Consider the following 24,797-nt stretch of genomic DNA (forward strand, 5'->3'; position numbering starts at 1 on the left):
CATATGGACGATGGTGCACTAAAACCGCACCCAGGAGTGTCCGGTGGGATCCTCAGTGAAACAAGGACCGTGGAAAACAAACACCCAGAGATTCAGAACTGAAACTCAGGCTCACAGCTAAAGGTGTTTGATTTCTAGAACCTGGACTGGAATTGAGCCAGATGTTTGGCTTCTGCATCACATTGGCAATAAAGAGGGATGAATTATTTAGATAATGACATGATTTATTTAGAAATAAAGAGATACGAAGACCAGCTAATACAGTATAGAAGGTCAACACAAAGCTGGCACACTAATTGCCAGTGATACTCCCGACAGCTGCCTTTGCACACCAGAGGCTGACCTTCTGAACACAGAGGCTTCTGAAGGAGTTTAATTGAAGTATAATCTCAAAACAGCAGAAAAGTGGATCTTTTAATGATTCCCCAACAGAATCAAAAAATTAAATCAAGGAAGGAATCAATAAGTAAAGTATCAAAAAATGTCTTTGAAAAGGTAAGAGCAATGCCCTAATGAGAAAAATCCATTAGATTTCATTTAGTATTTGAGTAACTTATAAAGCAGTTAACCTAATAAGGGAATAGCATATTGATAAGCACCTAAGAAACAGAATTAGGCACAGAGATACACACAGGCACGTGGATGTATGAGCAACAAAGGACATAAACCTATGTATGAACTAAGGGAAATTCACCTTTTTCAAGGTTAATATTGTGCCATAGGCCACACTTTCTCCAAACTTGTTCATAATCCTAAAATTGGCTGAGGAATTTTAAATTATGTACACCTGTAGCGAGTAACAGATGTGATTATGGTGGGACAGTTCTAGACTTCTCACTGGGTGCATAATCTCAGCACTTTGATAACGAACTTCAGTGAGATGTTGGTTAACGTCACAGGGCGCAGCTACTTCGCTCCTCCAGTGAAATGTAAATACCATTTACCAAAATACCAAAAAATGTAAATGCTCGCTGAGCACCTTACCTGGCTTCAGGTGGGCGAAGGGGATTTCCCCCGTTAGCAGCTCCCAGAGGCACAGAGCGTAGCTGAAGACGTCGGCTTTGACGGTGTACCTGGTGCACTGGGTGAACACCTCGGGGGCCATCCACCGCAGGTTCTGCACGCCACAGACACCGGGAGAGCGTTAACGGCCCTGGCTGCCCACACGGGCCTCTTCTCCTCTACTTGTGTTTGTTTTCCTTTCTTTTCTTCCCTCCATAAAATAACTGGTAAACTTGCCAGGAAAACTTTTCACCTCATTTGCAAAATCCAGTCAGCATGTTATTGCAGGTCCCACGTAACAGCACCAGCACCACAGCTGCCCCAGCCCCGTAAAGCCAGGCTGGTCAGCTCTAACCACGAGAGCAGCGCCAGAACAAAAGCAGAGGACCCAGCCTGAAGGTCTGCAGGCCACCCCAGAAGGTCTGGGCATGCCATATAATGCCAGTTAACTACTCCTCCAGCTGGTGGACAGAAAAACTAACGACAACAGCCTCGGGCTGGCGCCTTCTCTCTCGGGATCTCGCTGCTTCCGCAGGAGCCCAGTTCTGGGGCTGCCTCACCAGCAGCCGGCCTCTCACTGGTGTGATGAGTTCAGGGTTTTTGCAGATTTCTTGCACCTTGGTAAGTTAATTTAAAAGACATCCCTCCTCAGCGAGACGTCATCGAACTACAGCAGGACCCCGGTCCGCAGCAGCTGCACTCACTCCTCACACAGTGAGTAATTTAATTCCTCACAGGAGTAATTTAACAAATTACAGTTTGCTAAGAGACCCCTGCCAAACCCTGGTTTTAGCATCACCCTGCCTACTCCACAGTTAGTCATGATGGCGACACAAACTGCCCGGACTGTGAAGTGACACCCAGAATGAAAGCACCTGGGCTCAAACTTAGGAAACCAACAGCACTGTCTTGTAAAGCTGACTGTGAGCAACAGGCTTGTGCTGGAGAGCTCTGAAAGAAAATCAGTGGGGAATAACTAATTCCTTGTTTGAAATAGGAACCACCTGCCAGCAACATGTGTGTGTGAGTGGGGAAGGCTGCGTTAAAAAAATGACTCTTCACAGAGGATTTGTGGGGCAATAGAGCTCCAAAGACAACCTTGTAAACATTTTCTGTTGCAGATGTTATATATGCACTCATCTTTGCTATTCAAGAAGAATTTTTCTTAAAAGAAAAAAAATAACCTCACAACTTTAAGAGAAGAAAATACTGTACCGGTCCACCTTTTCCAACAAAAATATTTCTAATGTAATTTTTTTCCTAAACTGAGTTAGCCTGTATGTTTTGTACTAATTATGTGGAACAAAACAAGAAACAAACCCCAGGTTGTTTTGTCATATTGTCTTCATCCAGGGATTGCAAAAATCTAGATTCTGAAACACACAGAACAGAAAGAAAAATTACTGTCAAGCCAACACCCATGTTATTATAGAAAAGTCTTGGTAAAAAGTGTTGGGTTTTTTTTTAATAACTCCGGAGTTTCAGAGTCCAGAAGAACCGTGATGGCTGTTTTTCAACACGGATGTGAACAGGCAATGGGGCTTCTGAAGCCTGGATGCCAAATTCAGTGCTGGCATAAATCTGCAAATCTCCATCGACATCAATAGCCGTTTACAGCAGCTGAGGACCCAGCTCAGGATCTGTGGCATGGTGGTTATTTGCTCTGGTTAATGCAGCTGTATCTAGTTCTCCAACAAACGGTCCCCCAGCCCTGCACTAACATGCCACCCCCCAGAAGCCTGTCAGTCTTATTTCATGTCAGAAAAGCAGCCCACCTAAAACCGACAGGATCTTGCATGAATATAGAGAAGGTGGTACGTGCTATGTTCTGTCACATGTAAATAAGTCTCCAGGCAGGACTTAGGTGCCTTTGACATATCAGAAAAATACACTTCAGGGTGCATTTGTCAGCAGCAGCCCAGATGAGCAGCTCCTGGCACGTGGCCCAAGCCTGGTGCTTTCTCCTCGCTCCCTGTTGCACAGGGACAACGGCCACGTCTCACGTCAAGTATTTCCTGAGGAGTTAGGCCAAGCCTAGCTGCCTATACTGCCCTCTGCACAGAGAACGAGCTCCCATGCAGCTCGGCTGATAACACCAAGACAATGCACAAAACACAGATCCATACGGTGCAGCCAAGTCTCACTGTGAACAGTTACTAAGGTCCGGAAGGGAGATAACCAGAGACAGTCTGCTCTCTTAACTAAAAGGAAAGAAACCGGTTCTAGGCAGACTTGCAGAGTGACACCCTCCTCAGATCCTGAACACTCGCCCTGAAAGAGGAGGGCACACCTTCCCTCAGAGGCATCTTCACTCAACCTCTCCCTCTGACCTACCGCTCACAGCCTGCACCCACCTCCCTGTCACCGGGGCTCCCTTCTCAGCTGAAGGGTGGGGTACACCCCAGCACCTCAGACAGGAGAAAAATAGGGGTGTTCTCACCCCTGAGAGCCTTCTGTGTCCTTTCATAATAACAAAATGAAGAGTAACCGCCTCAGCCTTTTTTTAGTCAGCACATGTTTAGTTTTGGAGAATGTGAGGTTAATTTATAAATGTTTCATAAAAACTCCTTACCTCCAAAGTCGGCAACAACTGCATGACCATCTTCATACAGAAGAATATTGTGACTGGGGAAAAAAAAAAAAAAAAGGTAATTGTTTAATGGTGTCTAAAAGATGGTGAAAATGTTATGTTTTTTGGTTCACAGCTAAACTCTTGAGGGGTTCAGGTCACCTGCTTAAGTAGATAAAGTCTACAGGTAAAGCACTTTTAGCTACATCTCATTTATTGTTAGAAAGTACAACATTAACTGAGAACTCAAACACAGTATCTTCATAAATGAGAATCACAGACTCACTGAGTGGTTTCAGTTGGAAGGAACCGTAAAGCCCCTCCAGTGCCACCCCCTGCCCCGGGCAGGGCCACCTGCCACCAGCCCAGGGTGCCCAAAGCCCCGTCCAACCCGGCCTTGAACCCTGCCAGGGAGGGGGCAGCCACAGCTGCTCTGGGCAGCCTGGGCCAGGGCCTCACCCCCCTCTCAGGGGAGAATTTCTGCCCCAGATCTCATCTAAATCTCCACTCTGACAGTTTAAAACCCTTACCCTTCATCCTATCCCTCCCTCCTTTCCCGCAGCCCCTTTCAGCCCTGGGGGGCCGCTCTAAGGTCTCCCCGGAGCCTTCTCTCCTCCAGCTGAACCCCCCAACTCCCTCAGGCTTTTCTTTATATGCGTCTATTTTTGCAGTTGGCTTTATTCACGTGACGGGGCATTTGAACGAGTCTGCTCGTGAGCCCAGCGCTTGAAGCCACTTGGCTGGCCCTGGACAGCCAACGGCAGCACTCCGGCATGGTGAGGGCTGCCCGGCGCGGTGCTTTGGGAGCCTGGAGGCAGAGGCAGAAGGGCTCTGTGTGCCCACGGCAGCCCCCAGCCACTGCGAGGGAGAGGAGGGTGGTCGTGCTCTGCCGCCCGCTGCAGGGGGTGATGGCCGAGGGTGAGCCCTGCGCGGGTCGGCGGCGTGTCACGGTCAGAGTTTGCTGTTCCTCCAGTGAAGAGCAGTGTGGAACTGGGCCCGCTCTCTCCTGTAAATGTGATCCTAAAAAAATGAGGCAGCAAGGAGCAGAGTGCTGTCTGTTCTGTCACGTGGTTATAGAAAAACATCTGTGCAATCCTCACACATTTCTCTTAGAAACAGAAAGAGTGAGAGATGAGGTATGTTATAGAGACAAAGATGATATAAGGACCTGACTGTAATTAGATATTCACTCTGAAACTCTTCTGTAAATTCCAGTTATCAGTTGCTGCTTACTTAAGAAATGAAATCTCATTTCTATTTTTTTCAGTTTGGGGTTTTCAATGAAGCTGCTAAATGATAACTAAGAGCTCAGGCAGGGCTGGAAAGGTTAAGTTTAGTTTGTATAAACTGATGATGCATGCCTCATTTGATGGCTCTTTGTTTACTCTTAAACTACGGAGTATGGCAGAGACAAGATTACAGCTATTTGGGTTATGGCAATATCCTTTTAGTAACTATTAAGGAATGAGATACCGCTGAACAAGAGTTTTGCCACATCCACTTTGGAGGGAAGTAAGTTCCAGCTGCCCTATAGCTCTGAATCTTTTCCCACACAACATTCCTGAGGGAGACAGAACCAAGAACTTGGCAGCCTCTTGCTTAAGCATCTGTAGCACGTCGATATCTTCAGGGAGAATACAGCATCTTCTTTTAGGGTCAGATATCATCATCATTATCAAATGAAAAGTAAATTCTCAGAGAACAGAGGGTTCAGCAGTGCCTGGACAGAGAATCCCGTGTCCCCGGTGTACGCTTCGGGCCACACACGTGGGCACCTTCACAACACTCCAAGTTCAGTCTGCGGCGTCTCAGAAGCTGCTCTTAAATGTGGATAAAATTCAGCCCAGCTCTGCTTTTCCCCCTTGCTGAGCTGGTGTTTGTGCTCCACAGGCTGGCACGCTCCTTCCCCCGAAGCCCTTCCTCTTGCCCTGGTCTCAGCCTGGCAGATCCAGTGCACGTCTGTCGGCCACAGCCATCGGCTGCCAGCTGGTGCTGCAGGCGTGGGGCCCTCAGCCGTCAACCAAGGTGCAAGGACTGCAGTGACTTCAGAGGAGCCTTTGTTTTAATTCTATATACTGCTCCGAGGGAGAAATTCTTCCCTCCTCATCGAAAACATAAGTTGGGTGCTCAGGGTAAATGCCCCCCTCGGAGCACACGCGTACACCCGCTTCCCCGCCACAGGGGCCGGAGCATCGCCGCAGCTCTGAGTGCCGATAGCCTCCAACTGCCGACGCACCAGAGACAGAGACCCATTGATCCCGGGACTGGGTCCAGGGCCCCTGGTATATTAATTGAATTGAGTCTCCCTGGAAATGCCAAATACAGAGGTGTGGGGTTTTCCCCCGTAAGTTCCTACACAGCCAGAATTTCTTCTTGTTTCCATTCTGCTTAAGCAGTAAAGTTTATGGAGACTCCGCCTCACTATTTTATTTTCTATCAGCACATATTGTTTCAGACATTAATTTTCAAGTCAACAGAAGGCATTTCCAAATGCCAACGCCATGTGAAAGATTCCTGAGCTCGTGGCAGGTGAGCTGGTGCAGCTGTACCAATCACATGCCCGTACTCCTGCATGAGAACACCAACCCTGAGCCAAAAACATTGGCATGTTGTCATGGCAGTCTGCCCAGAAGACTTATCCCTGCCCCTCAGGAGGGCTAATTAGTTCAGGTTGAGCATCCCTCCAGAGGAGACATTCTGCTTGCAAGGCTGGGAACTTCTGTCTTGTTCACTTGCATTTAATCTACTCTAAATCTCCAGAACTCAGGAGCTGATGCTTTTCTCACTCGTATCATCTCGCCTTTTATCTGTTCAATCCAAGCCCAAGAATAAAGTGGTCCCAAATGAGAATTCATTGTTTTCCAAGGATAATGTTACTTCCTTCTCTTTTTTGATGCCACCAAGGTGAAAATGTGTAATAAATACCCATTCGGTTCTTATCTAATCTGAATATCTTCCTTCTCACAATTTCACTGTTAGAAGTGGTTGGTTTTGTTTTGTTTTGTTTTAGTTTGCAGCTCTCCTGCATACCTGCTCACAAGATGACACTTTTATAAAATGGATAAGAAATATTTATAGTCTTACGTAGGAATCTTTTTTAGTTGTTTTGTTCATAGTTGGAAGCTTATATTTTTAAGTCCTCTAATTAATAGAGAGGATGCGTCCCTAGGGTTAGATTTCCTCCCAGACATCATCCATACCCCTCACTATCTTCGAACAAATAATATGTAAATAAAGCTGAATTCTGTTCGCATTACCTTCAATAAAAATGGGTTTAAACCGCCAGACAAATCTTGTAATTCACCTCTGGTTCTAGCAGTTTTAGGACAAATCCAGTAGATTTAACTTTAAGCCTCAAAATATCTCTGCTAACAATCCAAGGTAAAGTTCTGGTTATCCAATCCTTTACATTCACTGAGGTCTGCAGTTGCTATGGTTTCAAAGATTTCAGAGAAATCAAAACACTTTGATAGGTGTCAGTACAAGCAATTATCTTTGATAAATGATTGCGCTGATCTCTAGATGTCCTGACAGAGGATGCCTCGTGCACGTGCTGACCAAACAAGAGTTCTCCTGCATTTATTCCTTTCTTCCTAACTCCAGACACTGTCTGGGGCAAAGATGAAGACTTTATGATGGAATAAAAAAATCTCACAAGTAGGTCTCACATGAATATCACGTTTCCCTGGGATTTCCCGCTGTCTGCGCGGCCTCCCCCGGCTGCCGTACCCCGGAGGGTATGGAGGCAGCTCCGGCTGCAGCACCCAGCCTGGCAGGGGCACCGCCAGTGCCTCCCGGAGCCCTGGGCAGCCCGGCCTCTGGAATCCTGCCCCGTTAAACCACAGCTCCAGCCTCGGCCCGGAGCCGCGCGGGCTCCCACGGCACCCGCCACCGCCCGAAGCCCTCCTTGTTGTTCCAGTGACGAGCAACACTCCGTGCTTGCGATTGCACCCATCAGACATTGACAAGGAACACGGTTCCATGGGCAGTAAGGAGAAACTGAAAAAAAATTCACACAGTGCTCCCGACTCGTTAAGCACATGGGAATCTGCACCTCACCCGAGACCCAGCTCAGGGCCAGAGTGACGTATCACTCGCCACCAGCCCCACTCTGCCACCTCCCAGAGACGCTCTGGAAGGGGCCACTGTGGAGCCGGAACAGAACCGAGGGCAGGACGGCGACCCCACCTCCAGCGACTGGCAGATCTCCGTCAGCGCGAGCAGAGGGAAGCTCTCACCCTCCCCACCGAGGTAACTGCAGGATGACTGACATCTTTTCATAAACAAAGGCAGGTATTTTAAGAAACAAAGTACCTTTGTCTCATGAAAGTAACATTTGTATTATTAAGTGTGGTTATTAAATCGATTAGGATTTATCATTGTGTCATCATTCCCCCCCCCCAGCTTAATGGGTTTCTTATGGCTTCTAGTGATCCATTCTATACGGACTCTTCAGATCTGGTGCTTGCCTTCTGTACTTCAGCACAGATTAGGAATTACCACTGTGAGTTTACACTTATGTCAGCCTTAAAAGGAGAAAGAATCAGTCTATGTAATTTCATTTAAAAGCCATCACTGTGTTTATATTCAAATACCATCTTTTTCAGTTTGTCACTGAGATTCAGTGCACATATTGAATAAAGCTGTTATGCTTGATCTATGACTAACGAAAGAAATTGTTTTGCTCTAGTATTGATTAGAAGCTGACATTCATGAGGGCCATGAAGATGCTCAGGGGCTGGAGCCCCCCCTGTGAGGACAGGCTGGGAGAGTTGGGGGGTTCAGCTGGAGGAGAGAAGGCTCCGGGGAGACCTTAGAGCGGCCCCCAAGGGCTGAAAGGGGCTGCGGGAAAGGAGGGAGGGATAGGATGAAGGGTAAGGGTTTTAAACTGTCAGAGTGGAGATTTAGATGAGATCTGAGGCAGAAATTCTCCCCTGAGAGGGGGTGAGGCCCTGGCACAGGCTGCCCAGAGAAGCTGCAGCTGCCCCCTCCCCAGCAGGGTTCAAGGCCGGGTTGGACGGGGCTTTGGGCTAGTGGAAGGTGTCCCAAACCATTCCATGATTCTATGATTCTATGAAAAGTAATGAAGGAATGAAAACTGAGTGCCTAGCAGCTCTGCAGTATTTTTGTGGAGGACTTATCTATTTTCAGATGCTTCTTTCTTTCTCTGGAAGTGGTGAGACGTTCAGGTGAAGTCCCATGACTCTGCACTCAGGGTTAAGGCACTGGCTTCTCTGAACTCATGAACCCTCAGGCACCCGTCCCCGCACCCCCAGCTGTGGGTGGTCAGGGTCTGGGTGGGCTCTGCCTGAACGGAGCCTCAGGAGGGTGCGGGGACAGACGGGGTGTGATCCAGCTCATCTGGGGTGGTGTGGAGCTGCACCTCTTGCACCTGCAGCGCCGTACCTCAGCGCTGGAGATGATCCCAGGCTGGCGGGACAAACCCGATTCTGACAGCGCGTTGGTGAGGCTGCAGCGGCACAACCCCCCTGCACGCTCACCGGGGTGTGGGCACTGGCTGCCTGCGACTGCTGGTGGGGACAGAGCTGGGCACCTCTGGAGTGCAGCAAAACCTGCTGCTCTAGTTGGAGCGAAGAAGTCTGGAGAGTCTGGCTGGGTCTGCATGGGCTCTGCTCACCAGAGGAGCCGCCGCGGAAGGGGCATCCTCTGCCATGACTGCAGAGATCTGTGTGCCGCTCCCTGGCTGAGCTGCATTTGCTAAGCATTATTCTCCTGAAAAATTAAGAAAAGGGACACTAACATCCACTAACATGATTGACCAAAGTGGCAATTCTGTATTTTTTAGCTGAGGGGGTATCTGTATTGATAATCTTTGCACTGCCGACTCTTTGCTTCAAGAAGCAATACAGCTCCCACCCCCCTCAGCCCCTTCTCCCCTCTACATCTTGCCCAGGCAGGAAACCCGACCACTACTGAGAGCTGGAAGGGAGGAGCGTGTCTTTCAGCACAGCCACAACTTGCTTCGGCCGCATGTCTGCTAGCTCAGGGAGCATTCTGACTTTTGGAGGTCAGCAGTAGGACAGGGTAATTCTTGGCAGTGTTTCAGCTTGTTTTTGAGCCCAGATCTAAGGGGCAGATTGCAGCCCATTCACTGCTTTCCCAAATGATCCTGGAGGGGCTTGCTTGCCAGAGTCCGAATCTCCGGCAAAACAGCTTGATGTAGCACTTAATAACTAACAGATGATCTTATTTGGAAGCCTCGGATAGCTTCTTTCGGTGGTGGAAGTGTTAAGAAACAGTTACCGCATTGGTATTCCTCTGTCAGCAGTCTGGAGCTCAGTGGCAAATGTAAATCTGGGCTGAACGGTGCCTTGCCAAAGGCCAGCCACCTGAACAGAAGCTACAGAACCACTATCACTGCTCACTTGTTCCCGTGGCCTGCCTGTGAGATACATGAATATACCTGTTGCTCACGATGGCGGCGTGATCAACGTTAACATATAAACTCAGAGCCACAGAATTATTGATAATTTTAATTAATCAAATGCAACTAGCTAATACTATTTTTTTACTCAGCTTCAGGGATTTTCTCCAAAATAAACTCGCCAATGGAAGTGACAGAAACCAATTTATGATGTGACATTCAAAACAAGACTGGATGAGGATTTAGGAAAAAGACAACAGGCAACAAATCTGCCATGACCTACAGCACCGAGCTGATCTGGGCTCCCGCATGACGCAGGGCATTCAGCTCCCCCAAATCTGAGCTTTGATGTCAGAATCGTGGCTGAACCGGATCATGTTTTGGGAAAAGAAGATGTGTTTCCTATTGGTGACACAGTTACTTTGCTCTGATGTTGAAGGAGCCAAAAGGCCCCTTGGCATAATCTTCACGGTTACGGCATGACCCACAGCACTAAGATGTAGCCCTCTCTGGAAGGCTTTTAGCTTTCACGTGCCCAGCACGTGCATTAAATTTGTAATTCAGAGTAAATCCACAACTGTCCCGTCACCACAGCGACCCACAAACCAGAACTCCTCTGTTGACTGTGGTCGGGAAGTCCGAGAAGCTCATGAACAAACACACACGGTCTTTCAGGCAATCCTCTACGTACACCTGTTTTATAAATACTCCAGACGTTCTGTGTCACCTTCTCAAACCCCGTTATCTCCACACAACTATCTAAGAGGAACACAACAGAGCCCAAGGACCTCTTGCTGACTTTCTGCTGCCCACCGAGATACGTCCATCAGATACGTGTGCGTTGGGATTATGAACAAAAGGACACTGGGATGGGGGCATTTGCAGCAGATTGATAATATACAAACAGAGATAACACACAGACAGAGACGGGGTTAATGTCCCAAGTAAAATTAAACCTCAGAAGTCTTGGGAATAAACTCATTTAGTAGAGCGGGTTGGGAAATAAGCCCAGGTATTTCTGGAAATATTCAAGATTGCAGTTTTTGATTTTGTCATGAATTAAGACAAAAAAGACATTTCATAATGTGCTGTGCAAAGAAAACGACATTTTTTCCCCCTGTAAGTAGCTAAACAACCTGACTGAAGTGTTCCATTCTGAATTTATTCTCTAAGCTGGACTACATTACGATAAATCCTAGGAGCCTGCCTTCGTCAACTATCAAACAGCTGCATGTAAACAGGAAAATTTTGATAATTCCCAGGGTTAATTTCCACGAACTACATGCTTGGCTGAAAACAAAGCAAACCCATAACTTCTCTGACAGAAAATACTTCAGAAGGACAGTTCCCAGCCAGCCCTACCGAGGTTTATATGCAGACTGGTCGCTAGAGGGGGATGCAAGGCACAATTTGCAAGCATGTCGCATTTCCTTTGAGTTTTCTTCCATTGTGGGTCTCTGTGATATGGATCAATTATACCCTCTGGCAACACTTGTTTTAACTTAAATGCACATGTTAATTCTGGAGAGATAATTCAAATTATATTTACTTTGCCAAAAGTATAGGGAAAAAGAGCAAACAGTTACAAAGCATGGGAAATGTTGGAGTAGATAATCCTTCCTTTTTGCCAACTGCTATCTTACATAGCGCTACAAATTAAGATATTTTTGTATGTTTCTTGCACTTGTCAATATGTTGTGGAATTAAACCCTTTGGGAGTAATAGGCTTTATCAGGTATACACCTTTTTTTTCAGTCTTACTTTATTTTTTGTGTGCCCAGTCCTTAATGGACCAAAAAAGGAAAAAGAAAGAAAAAAAGGAGAGATCCCTTTCCCCCTCTGACAGTATTTTAATCCCCAGTGAATGGCAGTGAGCATTAAACCAGAGCAGGGTCTGACATCTCGCAGACATACCTGTTCCCATGTCATTTAGGAGACTCTGCTGGTTTTACAAGCACTGTGACACTGCAAATATGGCTTAGTGAATCTTCAAACCCTTAATCTTGAAAAACCTATCTTGCTCCTAATACCAGTCCCCATTTCATGGCTTTTGACCGGACTGTGGAACTTGAAATTAAAGCTGTTGGCAGCAGTCCTTCCTTCTCTGCGGCACTTCTTTACGGAGGGACAGAGAAGCAAAGGATTGAAGCTCTGTCAATCAAAATGACCAAAATTGAATCTAGTCCAACATGTCTGCTCTTCTGCGTTTTGTCAGGGGCTCAGTCTAATCTACTGGTAGGTTCTGCCACATGAAATTAAATATTCTGCCAGAGATAAGGTTTGAAGCCAGTTTTGTGTCCTATTACTAGATTTCATATAGGCATTTAATTTTGAAGTCAGTCCAAGTTCGGGGAATGTTTTGGACCAGATGATCTTGGACGTCCCTCCCAATTTAACTGCTCTATGATTTTATAAAGCGCAGCTTTCCAGCGGCCTCTCTGTAATCTCTCTGCGTGCAAGCAGCAGTTTATGAAACAAACTATACAGGGATCTGCTAAGGGAAGTCATTAATTCCCCAGGCAGTGAGTAAACACCTATATGCATATTTACACACAGATGGGCTTTTACTTCTGTGGATCCATAAGTGTCTTTTGAATGCATTTACTTCCTCCTCCTCCTCTTCTTCATGCTATACCAAGTATACAAAACGGTGTGTCATTTTACTACAATGCCGACACGTTTGATGGCATAACCTTATCAGAACTGAATTCTTCTCTCCCCATATACAATAAATTTTGGCCGCTCATGCTCAGAAGTGGCTGTAGGAGGACTCTTCTTTTGACGCCTGTGTGGCCGATGTGAGCCCTTCTGCAGAAGTATCTCACCAACAGCGACGAGCCAGCGTTCCGGCTCAGCAGGCTGGCAGGGCAGGCACTGCACAGGTCTTTCTCAGCACTGGGAGGATGCGTCTGGTGTAAGAGAATCTTGGGGCAGTCTGTGCACTACTGCTTGAGAGAGTCCACAGCCGTGGTTTTTCTATGCACCATAAGGACAGCTGCATGCTTGGATGGCAGCGTTCTCACGTTGCCAAGCACCTGAGCTACAGGACTTTCACTTGGGAAAACTGGTGCGACGCACGTTCACAAGGTTTGACGGAGTTGTTTGTCATTTGGAAAGCTGAACACAAACATGTAACATCTCTTAAATACAACGAAACTGAGGTTGCTAAGGAGTTAGGAAGAGAAGCCATACTCACAACACCCTGTGACTTCAGATCGGAATTAGGGTTTACAGAGGCCAAAAACTAAAGCAAACACCTCCGCTGTCGTCACTGGGATGAAAATACAAAGCTTATCTAAAGAGAGAGAACAGAGTGGCTTTGGAAGGCACCTACTTTCCACGGAGAGAATACAAGTCCTGTGATAATCCAAGAGAAGGTGAAGAGGCCAGTCGATAGGTGTTGGTAGATCTGGGGCACTTTCACTTTTTAAAGAGAAGGTAAGCTATGAAAAGATCGATGGATGAGCTGTTCCCTGAAGTCTTGAATATGCAGTGGCGTTCCAGCTGAAATGGATGCGCTACCCGACCAGAATTACTGCCCAGGCTCTGAAATGGTTGGTCCTAACAACTGAGTTTGTTGACTCACATAATGTCTCTCAATCCTAAACTGAATGATGACTAAAATGATTCTTTTTGGTTTGATTATCTGCAGAACAGGATGAACAAGAGACTAAGCACAGTGCTTGAAAAATACTCCCCATATGAGAAAAACGATGCGCTTCAATTCCTGGCTGTGTAGAAACAGACTATTTTGAATCTAAACCCGTTTTGCAGCCTTCAGAATTATTTCAGGTTCATGTCTTGTTCAACATGACACTCTCAATTGAAGGTTTTTTAGCAAAGAAGCTGAACTGTAAGATACGAGGGTTTGGGAAGCTGTAGTTTGAAGCCAGTAAATTGCCAAAAATAAGGGTAAGAATTTTCAAGTGAGGACGGCTACTAGTAAGACTAAAAGGTGATCTGATTCACTCCACTCTGTTTACAGCTTCTGAGATCCTTTATTCTTAACCTCACAGTGGATCATTGCAACATCAGCGCGAAATTATAAATGGTTGTACCCTGCAATGGGCATTGATTCTAGGGGATATTACTCTGTACAAACTTCTGATGTGAGCCATAGTAATTATTGATTTCATCAGTGTCAAAATTACTTTTCTTGTAATATTGACTTTTTTTTTTTTTTTTTTTTTTTTGCAAAAGCATATACATGTGAGCAGAACAGCCTTCACATTAGAGTCTGGCTTTCAAAACAGTTAAAAACGTTTCTGTGCCGCCCTTCCAAACCTTGAGCAGCGTTCCCGAGTCACGTGCTGCCAGGCTGTACGCACCAGAGCGAGCGGGCTGAATGAATCATGAGCCAGGACCTGTCCCTCGACCCGTGCGCAGGAGGCCCGGCGAGCTCCCTGCAGATGGAGGTTTTCAACTCCTCTCCTGACTGTGGTGCTCCTTCGGGGGTAGAGATACAGATTTAATAGTTGAACACAACACATCCTGACCTAAGGCCCTTGCCGGATCCCCTGCGCTCTCTCCTGTTTATAGAATTACAAACCCATCGGCGCGCCGCAAACATCGTTTCTCCCTCCGAGCGCTGAGGCCTGAGCTGGTGGTTTCTCAGCCTCGTGCAGGACTCGAGACAGAGGCTGTGGCTGAACAGGGACCCCGGCGGGGCTGCGGGAGGGCGGGCGGCCCGGCTGTGCTCCAGAGCCGTGTCCCGGGCAGAGGCAGACAGATGTTCTCCGGGCGGGAGAGGGGCCGGGGCTGCGGCACAGGCCGGGCCCTGTCGGGGGCTGCTGGGCCCAGACGTGGCGCCGTGGGCACTCGGCCTTTCCAGCACCCTCCACACAAAGTCCTGCCTGTCCACCTGTGGGGAGACACGTCCGGGGCAGCTCCTCGCCTTCCTGCCGCCACACCAGGGTCACGTCCTCCTCCCGTCAGGACGCTGCCTCTCCACCCTCCCTCTCCTCCTTTCCCTCCTGCCTGATCCCGGGGTCACACGCGGGCCGGCTGCTTCCCCTTCGTGTGGGTGCAGGGACTGGCATCGCTCCTCTTCACCCCTTTTGCCTTTTCTGACAGTTTTATTCCAGGTAATCACGTAGCTGTGACCAAACCTGAAGGCAGCATTTTAATGGGAGGTTACATCCCCCTTTTCATGCAGGGAGACACAGCTAAAGGGAGACGGCTGACCAGAAGAGCCCGCGGTTGGCACGAAGTCACAGGTACTTCATGGCTGGGAGCTTTTTCTTGTTTGTTTTTTAAAAGGAATTGCTTCACAAAACCCCTCCTAACATGAAGGATGCCCCAGCCAGGACTCCCATCCACACCGACCTGAAGCTGGGGGCTTTCTCAAATCTAGATGTGACACCAGGCACCGTCCTTCCTCCTGGGAAAACCGGGGGCACCCGGAGCAGCGGGGAGCAGGAGAAGCCTGGTGCTGCCAAATCCGTGCCACTGAGCAGGGACCTGAAGTCACAGGTACCCCCGGGGATGCTCCTTGGCTGTGCCCTCCCCTGCTCCGCAACCCGGCATCCCCAACACCCCTTCGTCACCGCTCCCGCCCAGCGGAGAGGGAACGTGGTCACAGTTCAGGATGTATGGCAGAGCTAACGGCCAGCTCTGGGATCTCTAAAAGGGCTCAGTAAAATCCATTTATTGTGACAGAACACTAACAATGGTTCTAAACTCATTACTATGCTAGAAGGATGGCTGGAGATGTAAGCTTTTCTTTCAAACTTTGAAAAACCTTTATGGATCTCAGTTTCCTGGGAGAGACTTTGTATTAAGTACATAAAATGGAAAATGGAAGGCAAATTTGTGAAGAACAGATACCAGGAATTAACAAAACTGAAGCTTTGATTATTTGCCTTTGTTTCTATGTTTGATCAAGATGAAGCAGCCAGCAGCCAAGTGAAAAAGGAACTCGGTGTGTGTGTTCTAAACAAAACATTACATTTGCCCCCATTTGGAAAGATCAACTCAAGTCTGTCAAGATTTTGTGAAGTCAGTAACACTGAGGTAATGATGCGGCGTGATGCGGCACAAATTAGAACCATTTAGAAGGAATCTGTGAGACTCTGATCAGCAGGGAAGGATCCACATGCCTACAGGAGTTGGAATATCTTTGAACGGGGGTGGGGGGGGGTGTAGGAGAGCGAGTCTGTCCCCCACCCTGCACAGCCCAGCCTCTTCTAACAGATCCACAGCCTAGGAACAAGCTGCACCTTTCCAGGCGGCTCAGAAATAGTCTGAGGTGGGGTGAATGTCGCTTTTCCCAGAGGAAAAGAAAATCCTGAGTTTTTACACACTAATTCATTTGCTTTTCAAACCATGGCAATACTATCACAGAATGGAAATACATATTGCTGCAGGGACAAGGGATCTGCCATAGGCGCTGGCAACCAGAAAAGCTGAAAAGAGCTGGAATAACATATCCCTGCTTCCGCGTTTAACTAGGTCTAGCTTAGCTGAAACAGCCCCACACTGTTTGATTACTGATAGAGAAAAGAGGAGGTTCTGTACCTGCTACAAAAACTTGATAGGAGAGGAAACATTTAAAAATCACTGGAAAAATGAGCTATGGCCACGTTTACAATCTTTTATGGCTCTGTAAAATTAGACAGAATCAAGCTTAGGGACAAAGACAAAATACTTGCTATTTAAATGTTTGCTAGCAAAAGACACGTACTATATCCAAGATGCAGTACAAGAATATAGAACATGGCCGTACAGGCAAAATACCCTTTGACTACTGCAAAATGTCATCTAGCAGGACAAGCGTATATAGAATCTATTGAAAATCGATTTACCGATTCAAGGAAGCTATTGCAATTGATTTAGTTTTCTGCAAAGAGCACACAAGAGGAAGTAGAAAACCACCAGCTGCATGCGACAACTACAGAGCAGGGCCTTTAGAAATTAGCATCACCAACGCAGAGTTTCAAACAAACCGGGAATGTCGGGGAAGACTCGCAAAATGCTTTAGGTATGTCAAAAGCTTCCAGTAACTGAAGCTCAAGGTTTTCACAGACCGGTCGCTATGCCCGCACAGCACACGGCTTTTGAAGGGCTGAGCAAATTACAACATAAAAGCGTATGAATGTGGACACCGCAATGTGTACACAAGATTTATCAAAATGTTGACTGATCCAAGTAAATTTAGGAGAGTGAAAAGTATATGAAGCAAAGAAATGAAAAAGTTGGCACTGGCTTACATGATGAAGGGAAAATGAAAGTAATATTGATGGTCTCAACAAAAAAGCTTAACTTGCCTGTATTAGAGCTGTAGATATGAGCAAGAACAGTCAAGTGAGGAACACAAATTTCACCAGATAATAGTTTTTAGGACATAAAAAATTTAAGGTCTCCCAGCCAGGACTCCCACAAATCACTGTCCTCAAGATTTCTAGCTCCACCTAAACCCAAACCTTGGGATGACAAATTGACCATAAAAGCGCAGTGGGTTCATGCAACGTAGCCAGGACTCTTTTAGTTTATATTTAATCTGATTTTAGCACCCATATATACTTTCCTTCAAGATTATGTAAGTGATTTGAGTATGACATGTGGAATTGTTTTGAGACCCCCACCAGGTGTCAAATGAAAATATTAATCAAACGCAAGGCTAAACTAGAGGGACTCTGGTACTACCAACTAGAGGGACTCTGTAGCCTGGGCTGAATGTAGGCACACAAATCACACAAAACTACAGAATTTTCGTTCAAATTTGACCTCTCTGAGTAGGGACAAAAATCACCACCATTTCTCAATGTGAATAAAATGTATTGAGCCCTAACTTCAGCTTCAGTCCCCTCAAGGATTGTATAGACCTTGTGTAAACCCAATGTAATGATACGCACAGTCAAGATCTGGGTTGTCAGTTTTTGTGGAAAAGACGAGAAATCAATAACCAGACCCTTCCTATGCATGGCGTGCATAAGTCCTTCTGACCAAACAATGCTGAAATGCCCGTCTTGGTGCTGAAAGCGGGAGCTAGTCTCTGGAGGGGTTTTGTCAGTCTGGTGCCACCAGTGAACACTACAGTTACTAAGTTTTCTAAAGTAAAAAGTACAATCCACAGAAATAAGGCTTGGAAGGTGCAGCTCACAAATGTTATTACTGCCTCAGTGGTACTTGGAAATCTGAAAACTACAGATGAGAAAGGAACTCTTAAGCCTCTGTTTTGAGAAATACAGCAAGATAGATCTGACAGAAGGTTAATAATGAGTTCAGCAGAATCAGAAATTAATTGTCTTCTGCTAAGGCCACACACAGTTTGAAATGGTGAGACCAAGCATCATTCTCTTCATGAAACCATGGAAGGGAAAAAAAAAAAAGAGCAAAGAATCAGAAGTGTGTAATCATCCTGGCTTTTACAAAAGCAAGTAGTTCTGCGAGCCTGGCAGATGCAAGGGCTTCTCCCTCTCAGGGCAAGAGAGAGGCAAAGCGTATTCAGCGTGTGTCCCTTTCCCAGAGAACGGGGCCATGAAAAGATCCTTCTACCTTTAACACACTGTGGGTTTAATGAAAGGCAACTTCTATTTTAAGATTTCATAAGGGATTTTATAACAAAGAGGAGTTGCAGACACCATCCCCATTACCACCAGGCTTCCATCCTCTCTTTCATCTTTCTCACTAAGCCAGCTCTGAGAAACTTTTACAGATAGTTAGAGCCATCAAATGAAGGTTAGTCACTCAAAGGCTTGGTCCAACCATGTTCAGCTATTATGGCTTAAATTAAATTGCTACTAAAATGGTCTCTTTTTTATTAAAGTGCTATAATCATTGTGGCTACAATCCCGCGCCATGGTATAAGTAGTAATAAGCTGATACATGTCACCGTTGCTGATAGCAATGAACTTCTTTTTCCAGAACTGGAAAGCAAAATAAAACTCCCAATTATTCTTAAAATGGAAAGATAACCCCTTTTCCAGGGTAAAGACATGAAAGACTCATTTTCTTTTCTGTTCTGTCAAGCCCTATTGCAGGTTTATTTAATGCATTATGTGCATTGCATTAGATTTCAGAACTCACAAAGAGGGTTACAAACTATGTGAAAATTTAAGGTAAAAAATTTGAGGCTCCTGTGAAGCCACTGGCAAAAGTTAACACAGAATTTCACTCTTGGTCTTTCTCTTAAGTTGTCGTAAAGATTTTCATCTGGTAATTGTGCCCGTGGGCTGACTGGGACTCACGCTGGAAACACGACTTCTGCTCTCACACTAAAATCTCTCAGAAGTTAAGGTACTCGGCACTGCACATGAGCCACACCGACGCCCTTACACCAAACCGTGGTTTGACCCTCACAAATAGGCTCCAGGGAAAGCTCTCTGAGGCAACGATACGCTTTTTGGCTCTCTAGCAAAGATACTGTTTTGGGTTTTCTTCTGTGGAAAACATTATTTAAAATCCTTCGGTGCCAAACTATTTTTCTACCAGCCAGTAATGACAAGGCGAACAATAAGGTCTGGATCTCTGCTGTCCCGGAACAGCCACGCGTAGCTGTGGCGCTCAGACAGGGGCTCTCGCCGTGCACCACGGCTGCGGCAAGAATGACAGCTCCAGAAGAAAGCACCTCCCGTGGAGCTTCCCAGCTTGGTGGCCCGAGAGGAACCTGTGAGGGGAGGCGGGCGTATGAAGGGCACTCAGAAAGGGGAGGATGAGTGAAGTTGGAGCCAGAGGGGTGGGGAGAAGGAAGCCTGGACTGCAACGAGGAGGACAAGAAGTGGTGAACATGAAACTACGTGATGGTGAAATGAGGCAAGTGCAGTCATGAAAAAATAAAAACGCGGTAGCGAGAAGACGTTCTTCCAGCCTGTCTTTTTTCCAGGTTGATATACAGATTGCTTTCCGTGCAGCAAATCCGAGCCAATCCACCACATACTTTAAAAAATGGATACTCACTGGTGTCTGGCCCAAACAGCTTTTTTCTGTAACATTTCCTAAAGCCTCTAGGACTGGTGGAGGCACATTGCCCTTAGCAGCAGCTATATTTTTTTTATAGAAAGAAAGGTCAATGTAGAAAAGCTCTGTCCAGTGCCAAGCTTTCCCTCACAGTTTAATATACTGAAAGTTTGTAGTAGCAATAGCTTCTCTTTGCTCTCGACCCAGACTTTGTTGTGCAAGATAGGTTAAGATCAATTTGCCAGAAGAGTAGAGGTACCTAAGTAGAACCTGCCCGCGGTCCCGACTTGGGCCAGAACTGCAGGACTGAGTGTCCGTCTCAGCGCTCGGGACGTGCAAGGGCTGCCTCGTACAAGCAGAGGAGATGGTCAGAGGCGGGAGGCGGCTCCTTCAAAGCCGCACACAGCTGCGGTGTGCGAGGGGAGGGCCCAGCCCCCCCCCTCCAGTGATGTGCGGGAGGCCCGGCAGAACCAAGAGCTTTGTCTTTACCAGAAGGATCGTTTTCATCTAAACTCTCATGACAACACCATTCAGTGTTTCACCACCCTTCGCTGAAGCACGCGCATCAGGAGACTATTCTCACAGCTAGAGCAGCAAGAACAGATTTTTCTGTTCATACACTGAGGGTTCAGGGCTTCCGCTTGTGCCACCAAAGAAATGGAATGAGTGCACGGCCCTAGACTTCAGCCCTTAGATGTGATGCAATCAGGGATGCTTTTACCTGCAGTAAATGGGCCAAACAAACCAAGAAACAGTCAGATGAACTCAGTGATTATGGGGAAATCATAAAGCAAAAATGGCAAAACAAAAGAAAGGAGATGAAGTAATAAGAGAAAGTGACAGTGTGTTATTTGAAAGCACGGTGCTCTGCTGGAAATAAACTGAGACTTCTCAAATGGAAAATTAAAAAAACCCAGATAAATGGATTAAACAAGTATTTGTATCCGTCCTTGCAGGCCAGTAGAAGAAAGTGTTTGCCTGTGTGGGAAACTCAGTCAACAAGGACAGAAACCAACGAATCAAGTGTTCAGCATTCCATCATTTCAGTTCTGCACTGGGGAAAAATAGCGAGAGCCTCCGCGGGACCCCCTGCCCCACCGAGCCATCGGTCCCTGGGGAGCCCCGGGCCTTTTCGGGGGGCATTGCCCCGGGCTCTGGGGCGAGGGCTGAGGAGTCTGAAGCTGAGCAGGAGGAGGAGGAGGAAGAGGAAGAGAAGGAGGAGGAGGACTCCCCCATGCCACGGGCAGGAATCGCGCACAGGCATAGTCGGGAACAGACAGTTGGAGTTTCCCCTCCCAGGATTTCCCCAAATTCCTCCCAAATCACTCAGAACTGGTGACAGAAAATTTGCAGTCAAGTCACTTGGTAATGAATTGCAATTAGTTCCAAATGCGTTAGAAGATAATTTGAACCGTGCTTAAGAGTTCGACTGTCCTAATGGCTGCTGCTAATTAATGGAACTGTTTGAATAAGTGATTTCAATGGACTGTTTCATTTTGCATTGACTCAGAACATTTTATGGAGCTTCACATTATTGAACAAAAACTGGGGAGCAGACATTTCTCCTCCACGAAATGTTACTTGTTCAGATGAAGATGAGACATTCAATTTCAAATTTTCTTTTTTTTTTTTTTTTTTTTTTTAAAGTAGAATTATATGTTAAGAACTTGGAACTTGAATTAGAATTTAAAAATTAAAAACTAGGAGGAATAGAAAAAAATATTTTAAAATGCCAAAATAAAGCATTTCAAAGGCCGCTGAAATGTGGGTTCAAGATTTCTTAGGCTAAAAGCATTTTGGTGTGACGAGGGCTTGGAAGTATTTAGTCAATCCAAAGTGCATTTAAAATACTCTTCAACACACAAATTTTATGTAGTTCTACTACAGTGAAATTGCAGGATATGGCTTATATTAATATACTTAGATGAAGGCTCCATATAGTCATTATACACGGATGAATAGAACACATCAGCAATATCCTTCCGAGCATCATACATTTATCATACCCATACAGAAACACCATAGCTGCACATTTAAATAAAGTCATTTGGAACGTAATCGGCAATGGTTAACCGTAGCCATTTTTATGTGCTTATAGCAGTTTTAACACAAGCAGATGGATGCACTCATACATTGCAGGAGACAAATATAGCAAAGTCTGCTCAAATCTGCGGTCAGAGTGCAAAGCAGAGTTTGTGCCAATATTGCTGACCTAGGGCTCATAAATCCCAGCAGACTGGCCTGAGGCGACAGGGGTTGTAGGCTGCATTTTTCAAACTAAAATAAAGAAATGTGCAGTTTCTTTTGCATTAGTGATCTGATTTTCTTCTTCAGTCTGCAAAGATATTTTTTCTTTTGAAACCACAAATAGAATTATTCTTGCATTTAAAAAAATGGCTTCAAGAGCAGGTACTCATTTTTGAAAGTACCTTTCTGAACCCAGAGGTCTTGGGCACCGAGAGAATTCCAGCCATTGCCGTTACACACCTGCCTGGCTCTCCAACCTCTCCCTGCGGGCTGCTGCCAGAGGCAGGACGCTGAGTTCGGTGGCTTTGGTTTGCACCCTCTTCCAAACAAACGTGCTGTTATGATTTAAACCCCAAGAAACTTCCCATTTAGAAAGGACAAACTACACTTGGGGTCCCTCCCTTCGCGGGAGCCTTTGCAGAGCTGTCCCTGCAGGTACACGTGGAGCAGGAAAACAGAACCTGTCCCATGTGCAAGCCAGCTGCTCTCCTGGAGATGCCAGCAGCAACGTCCAGAACATTGCTGCTGCCTCATTATTTTTTTTTTTCCGAATTTCATACCCTGAACCCTGAGCTGGGCATAGTCTCACAATCAGTTTACTTCTTTGCTCATCAAAGGGAAAAACCCAGCTCCTTTTCCCGAAAGGATGCCTGTCTTTCACAAGGAATCTTTCACTGCAGCTATCAGTGTCACTGGGAAATGAAAACTTACAGCAAGATGCAGGAAAATGTTATGACATCACCGCAGCTGTATAGGGCTGGCCATTTGAGATATAAACAAAATGAACACTTCCGTAATTTTTTTTAAAAACAACTAGTTAAGCCTGTGGAGAATGAAGAGGTGTATGTCTGACACTGAAGAAAACCCATGCTGTAACTCACTTCATCCTACGTTTAAAAAGTCTTTTCTGGGGCAGCTTCCTTGTCGCAGTGCTCGTACATATGAAGTTGTTTGCTTGGAAACAGCCTCTGCCACGGGGAAGCGCAGCACCTATGCAGCATTGACCTTCATCACCTGGCTGCTCCTCTTCAAACACAACTATAGGCAATTGTGGTTAGCTCATTCCAAAGCAGAAGTTAGTGCAGAATGGCTAGCCTGAGCGATGTCCGAGGGAGGCACAACAAAAAGTTTATGCTCAGCAGAGAAGATGCTTCTCTGTGGAAGCGTGGGTGCGAGGAAGCGCTGGCCTGCAGCGGCTGCACCTTCGGGGACAATTCTGGTCCCACAAACGTGACCTGCAGCGGTTTGTGCGCCGCCAGCTGACTCCGGGGCTGGGGCTCGCCCTCTGTACCTCTGGGTGTCGGCACCAGGCACAGCCTCTACACCCAGCACCCTCCCTGGAGCGGCACCGGCACCTGAAACTAAGGGAGGGGTTCCCTGCCGGAAGCCTGCGCGCATTTCTGTGGCCACCTCAGCGGGACTAGCGAGCAAATCAGGCACTTAATTCTTAGAGGGGCAAAAGTAGGTGAAAGGAATTGGATTCAAGAAGTTATATAGTGGGGAAATGAAGTAGATAGTATGACTCGGAAAAAGGCTATTCCACAGGACTAAAGTATGCAAATATATTATAAATAGTATTTTGTAAACCTCAGATAATATATTTGTCAGTGAAATTATTATAAGCATGAAATTGGCTACTGTGTGTTAAGTCATTCAACCAAAATGTACCGAAGCCCCCAGTGAATATCGGACACCGTGGACACCAGCAGCCTCCCTCCAGCCTCGGCAGCATCAGTGAGACACCCAGGTACGGGGCACTCGGACCGTCGCTGTTACTCTGAGGCTTCACAGTCCCTGAATTTTTAGGATAAAGTAAGAAACTTACCTGTTCAAATCACGATGTATGATTGGCTGCGTGAGATTGTGGAGGTACTCCATGCCTTTGGCAACATCGACTGCGATGATCAATTTGGACTGCAGATCAAGAGTTCTATATTTTGAAGAAAGATGAATATTACTCAAAATTAAGAAACAGAAAAAAAATTATCTGCAAATTATTCTTATCTGTAAATCATGGAGCCTTTAAAGTTGCTTTAAATACAAAATAATGTTATATAATCTATGTAATGTAAAATAATGACAATAACAGGTTTGTGATTACTTATTGATTTGCCTCTGAATTGAAGCTGAAATTTTTTGAGCGTGTTCCTTTATTGTTTTATGCTGAAAGGAGTAACACTGCATCAGCACAGATTTACTAGTCTTCCAAATGCTGTGGCCCAAGCCCAAGCCGAGAAGCAGCGTCATACCTCTTCTGCTCGTGGAGCAGGGAGAAGAGCGATCCCCCGGAAATGTACTGAGTGACTATTGCAAACTGGCTTGGGTCATCTAAACAGGCTCCCACAAACTGGATGACACAGGGATGATTCAGCCGGCAGAGAATGGAAACCTCCCGGCAGAACATGTCCACATCAGATTTGGAGCAGTAGGTGTTGGCTCGGTACCTTAGAATTGACACGAGACAGCAGTAAGGCAAAAATATCATAAAATATGTGGGGGGTTTAATACTGCAAACAAGGCTATTAACCAAACAAGATGGAAAAGTCTGATAAACTTACCGTTTGATTGCAACAATTTTGTTTCTGCATCGTCCCTTATATACTTTTCCAAAAGACCCTAAAATGATTTAAAATAAATAAGCACAAAGATATTTATTATAAACAACAAACATTTAAAATGGATGTATTCTTATTCCTG

General features: G+C 46.1%; 1 protein-coding gene across 1 annotated transcript in view; it reads right to left on the reverse strand.

Moving 5' to 3' along the window:
- LOC113482777 (serine/threonine-protein kinase TNNI3K) overlaps positions 1-24,797 on the reverse strand; it is an 87,525-nt gene that overhangs the window by 22,001 nt on the left and 40,727 nt on the right. Inside the window, exons 16-21 of the mRNA XM_026853837.1 lie at positions 24,659-24,716; positions 24,350-24,544; positions 23,926-24,030; positions 3,575-3,627; positions 2,323-2,375; positions 985-1,117 (exon numbers count right to left, since the gene is read on the reverse strand). Coding sequence (XP_026709638.1) covers positions 985-1,117; positions 2,323-2,375; positions 3,575-3,627; positions 23,926-24,030; positions 24,350-24,544; positions 24,659-24,716 — 597 coding nt within the window. The remainder of the gene's footprint in view (positions 1-984; positions 1,118-2,322; positions 2,376-3,574; positions 3,628-23,925; positions 24,031-24,349; positions 24,545-24,658; positions 24,717-24,797) is intronic.

This window comes from Athene cunicularia, assembly GCF_003259725.1.
Source record: "Athene cunicularia isolate RWA chromosome 8 unlocalized genomic scaffold, athCun1 chr8_part1, whole genome shotgun sequence".
In the NCBI taxonomy this organism is placed as follows: Eukaryota; Metazoa; Chordata; class Aves; order Strigiformes; family Strigidae; genus Athene; species Athene cunicularia.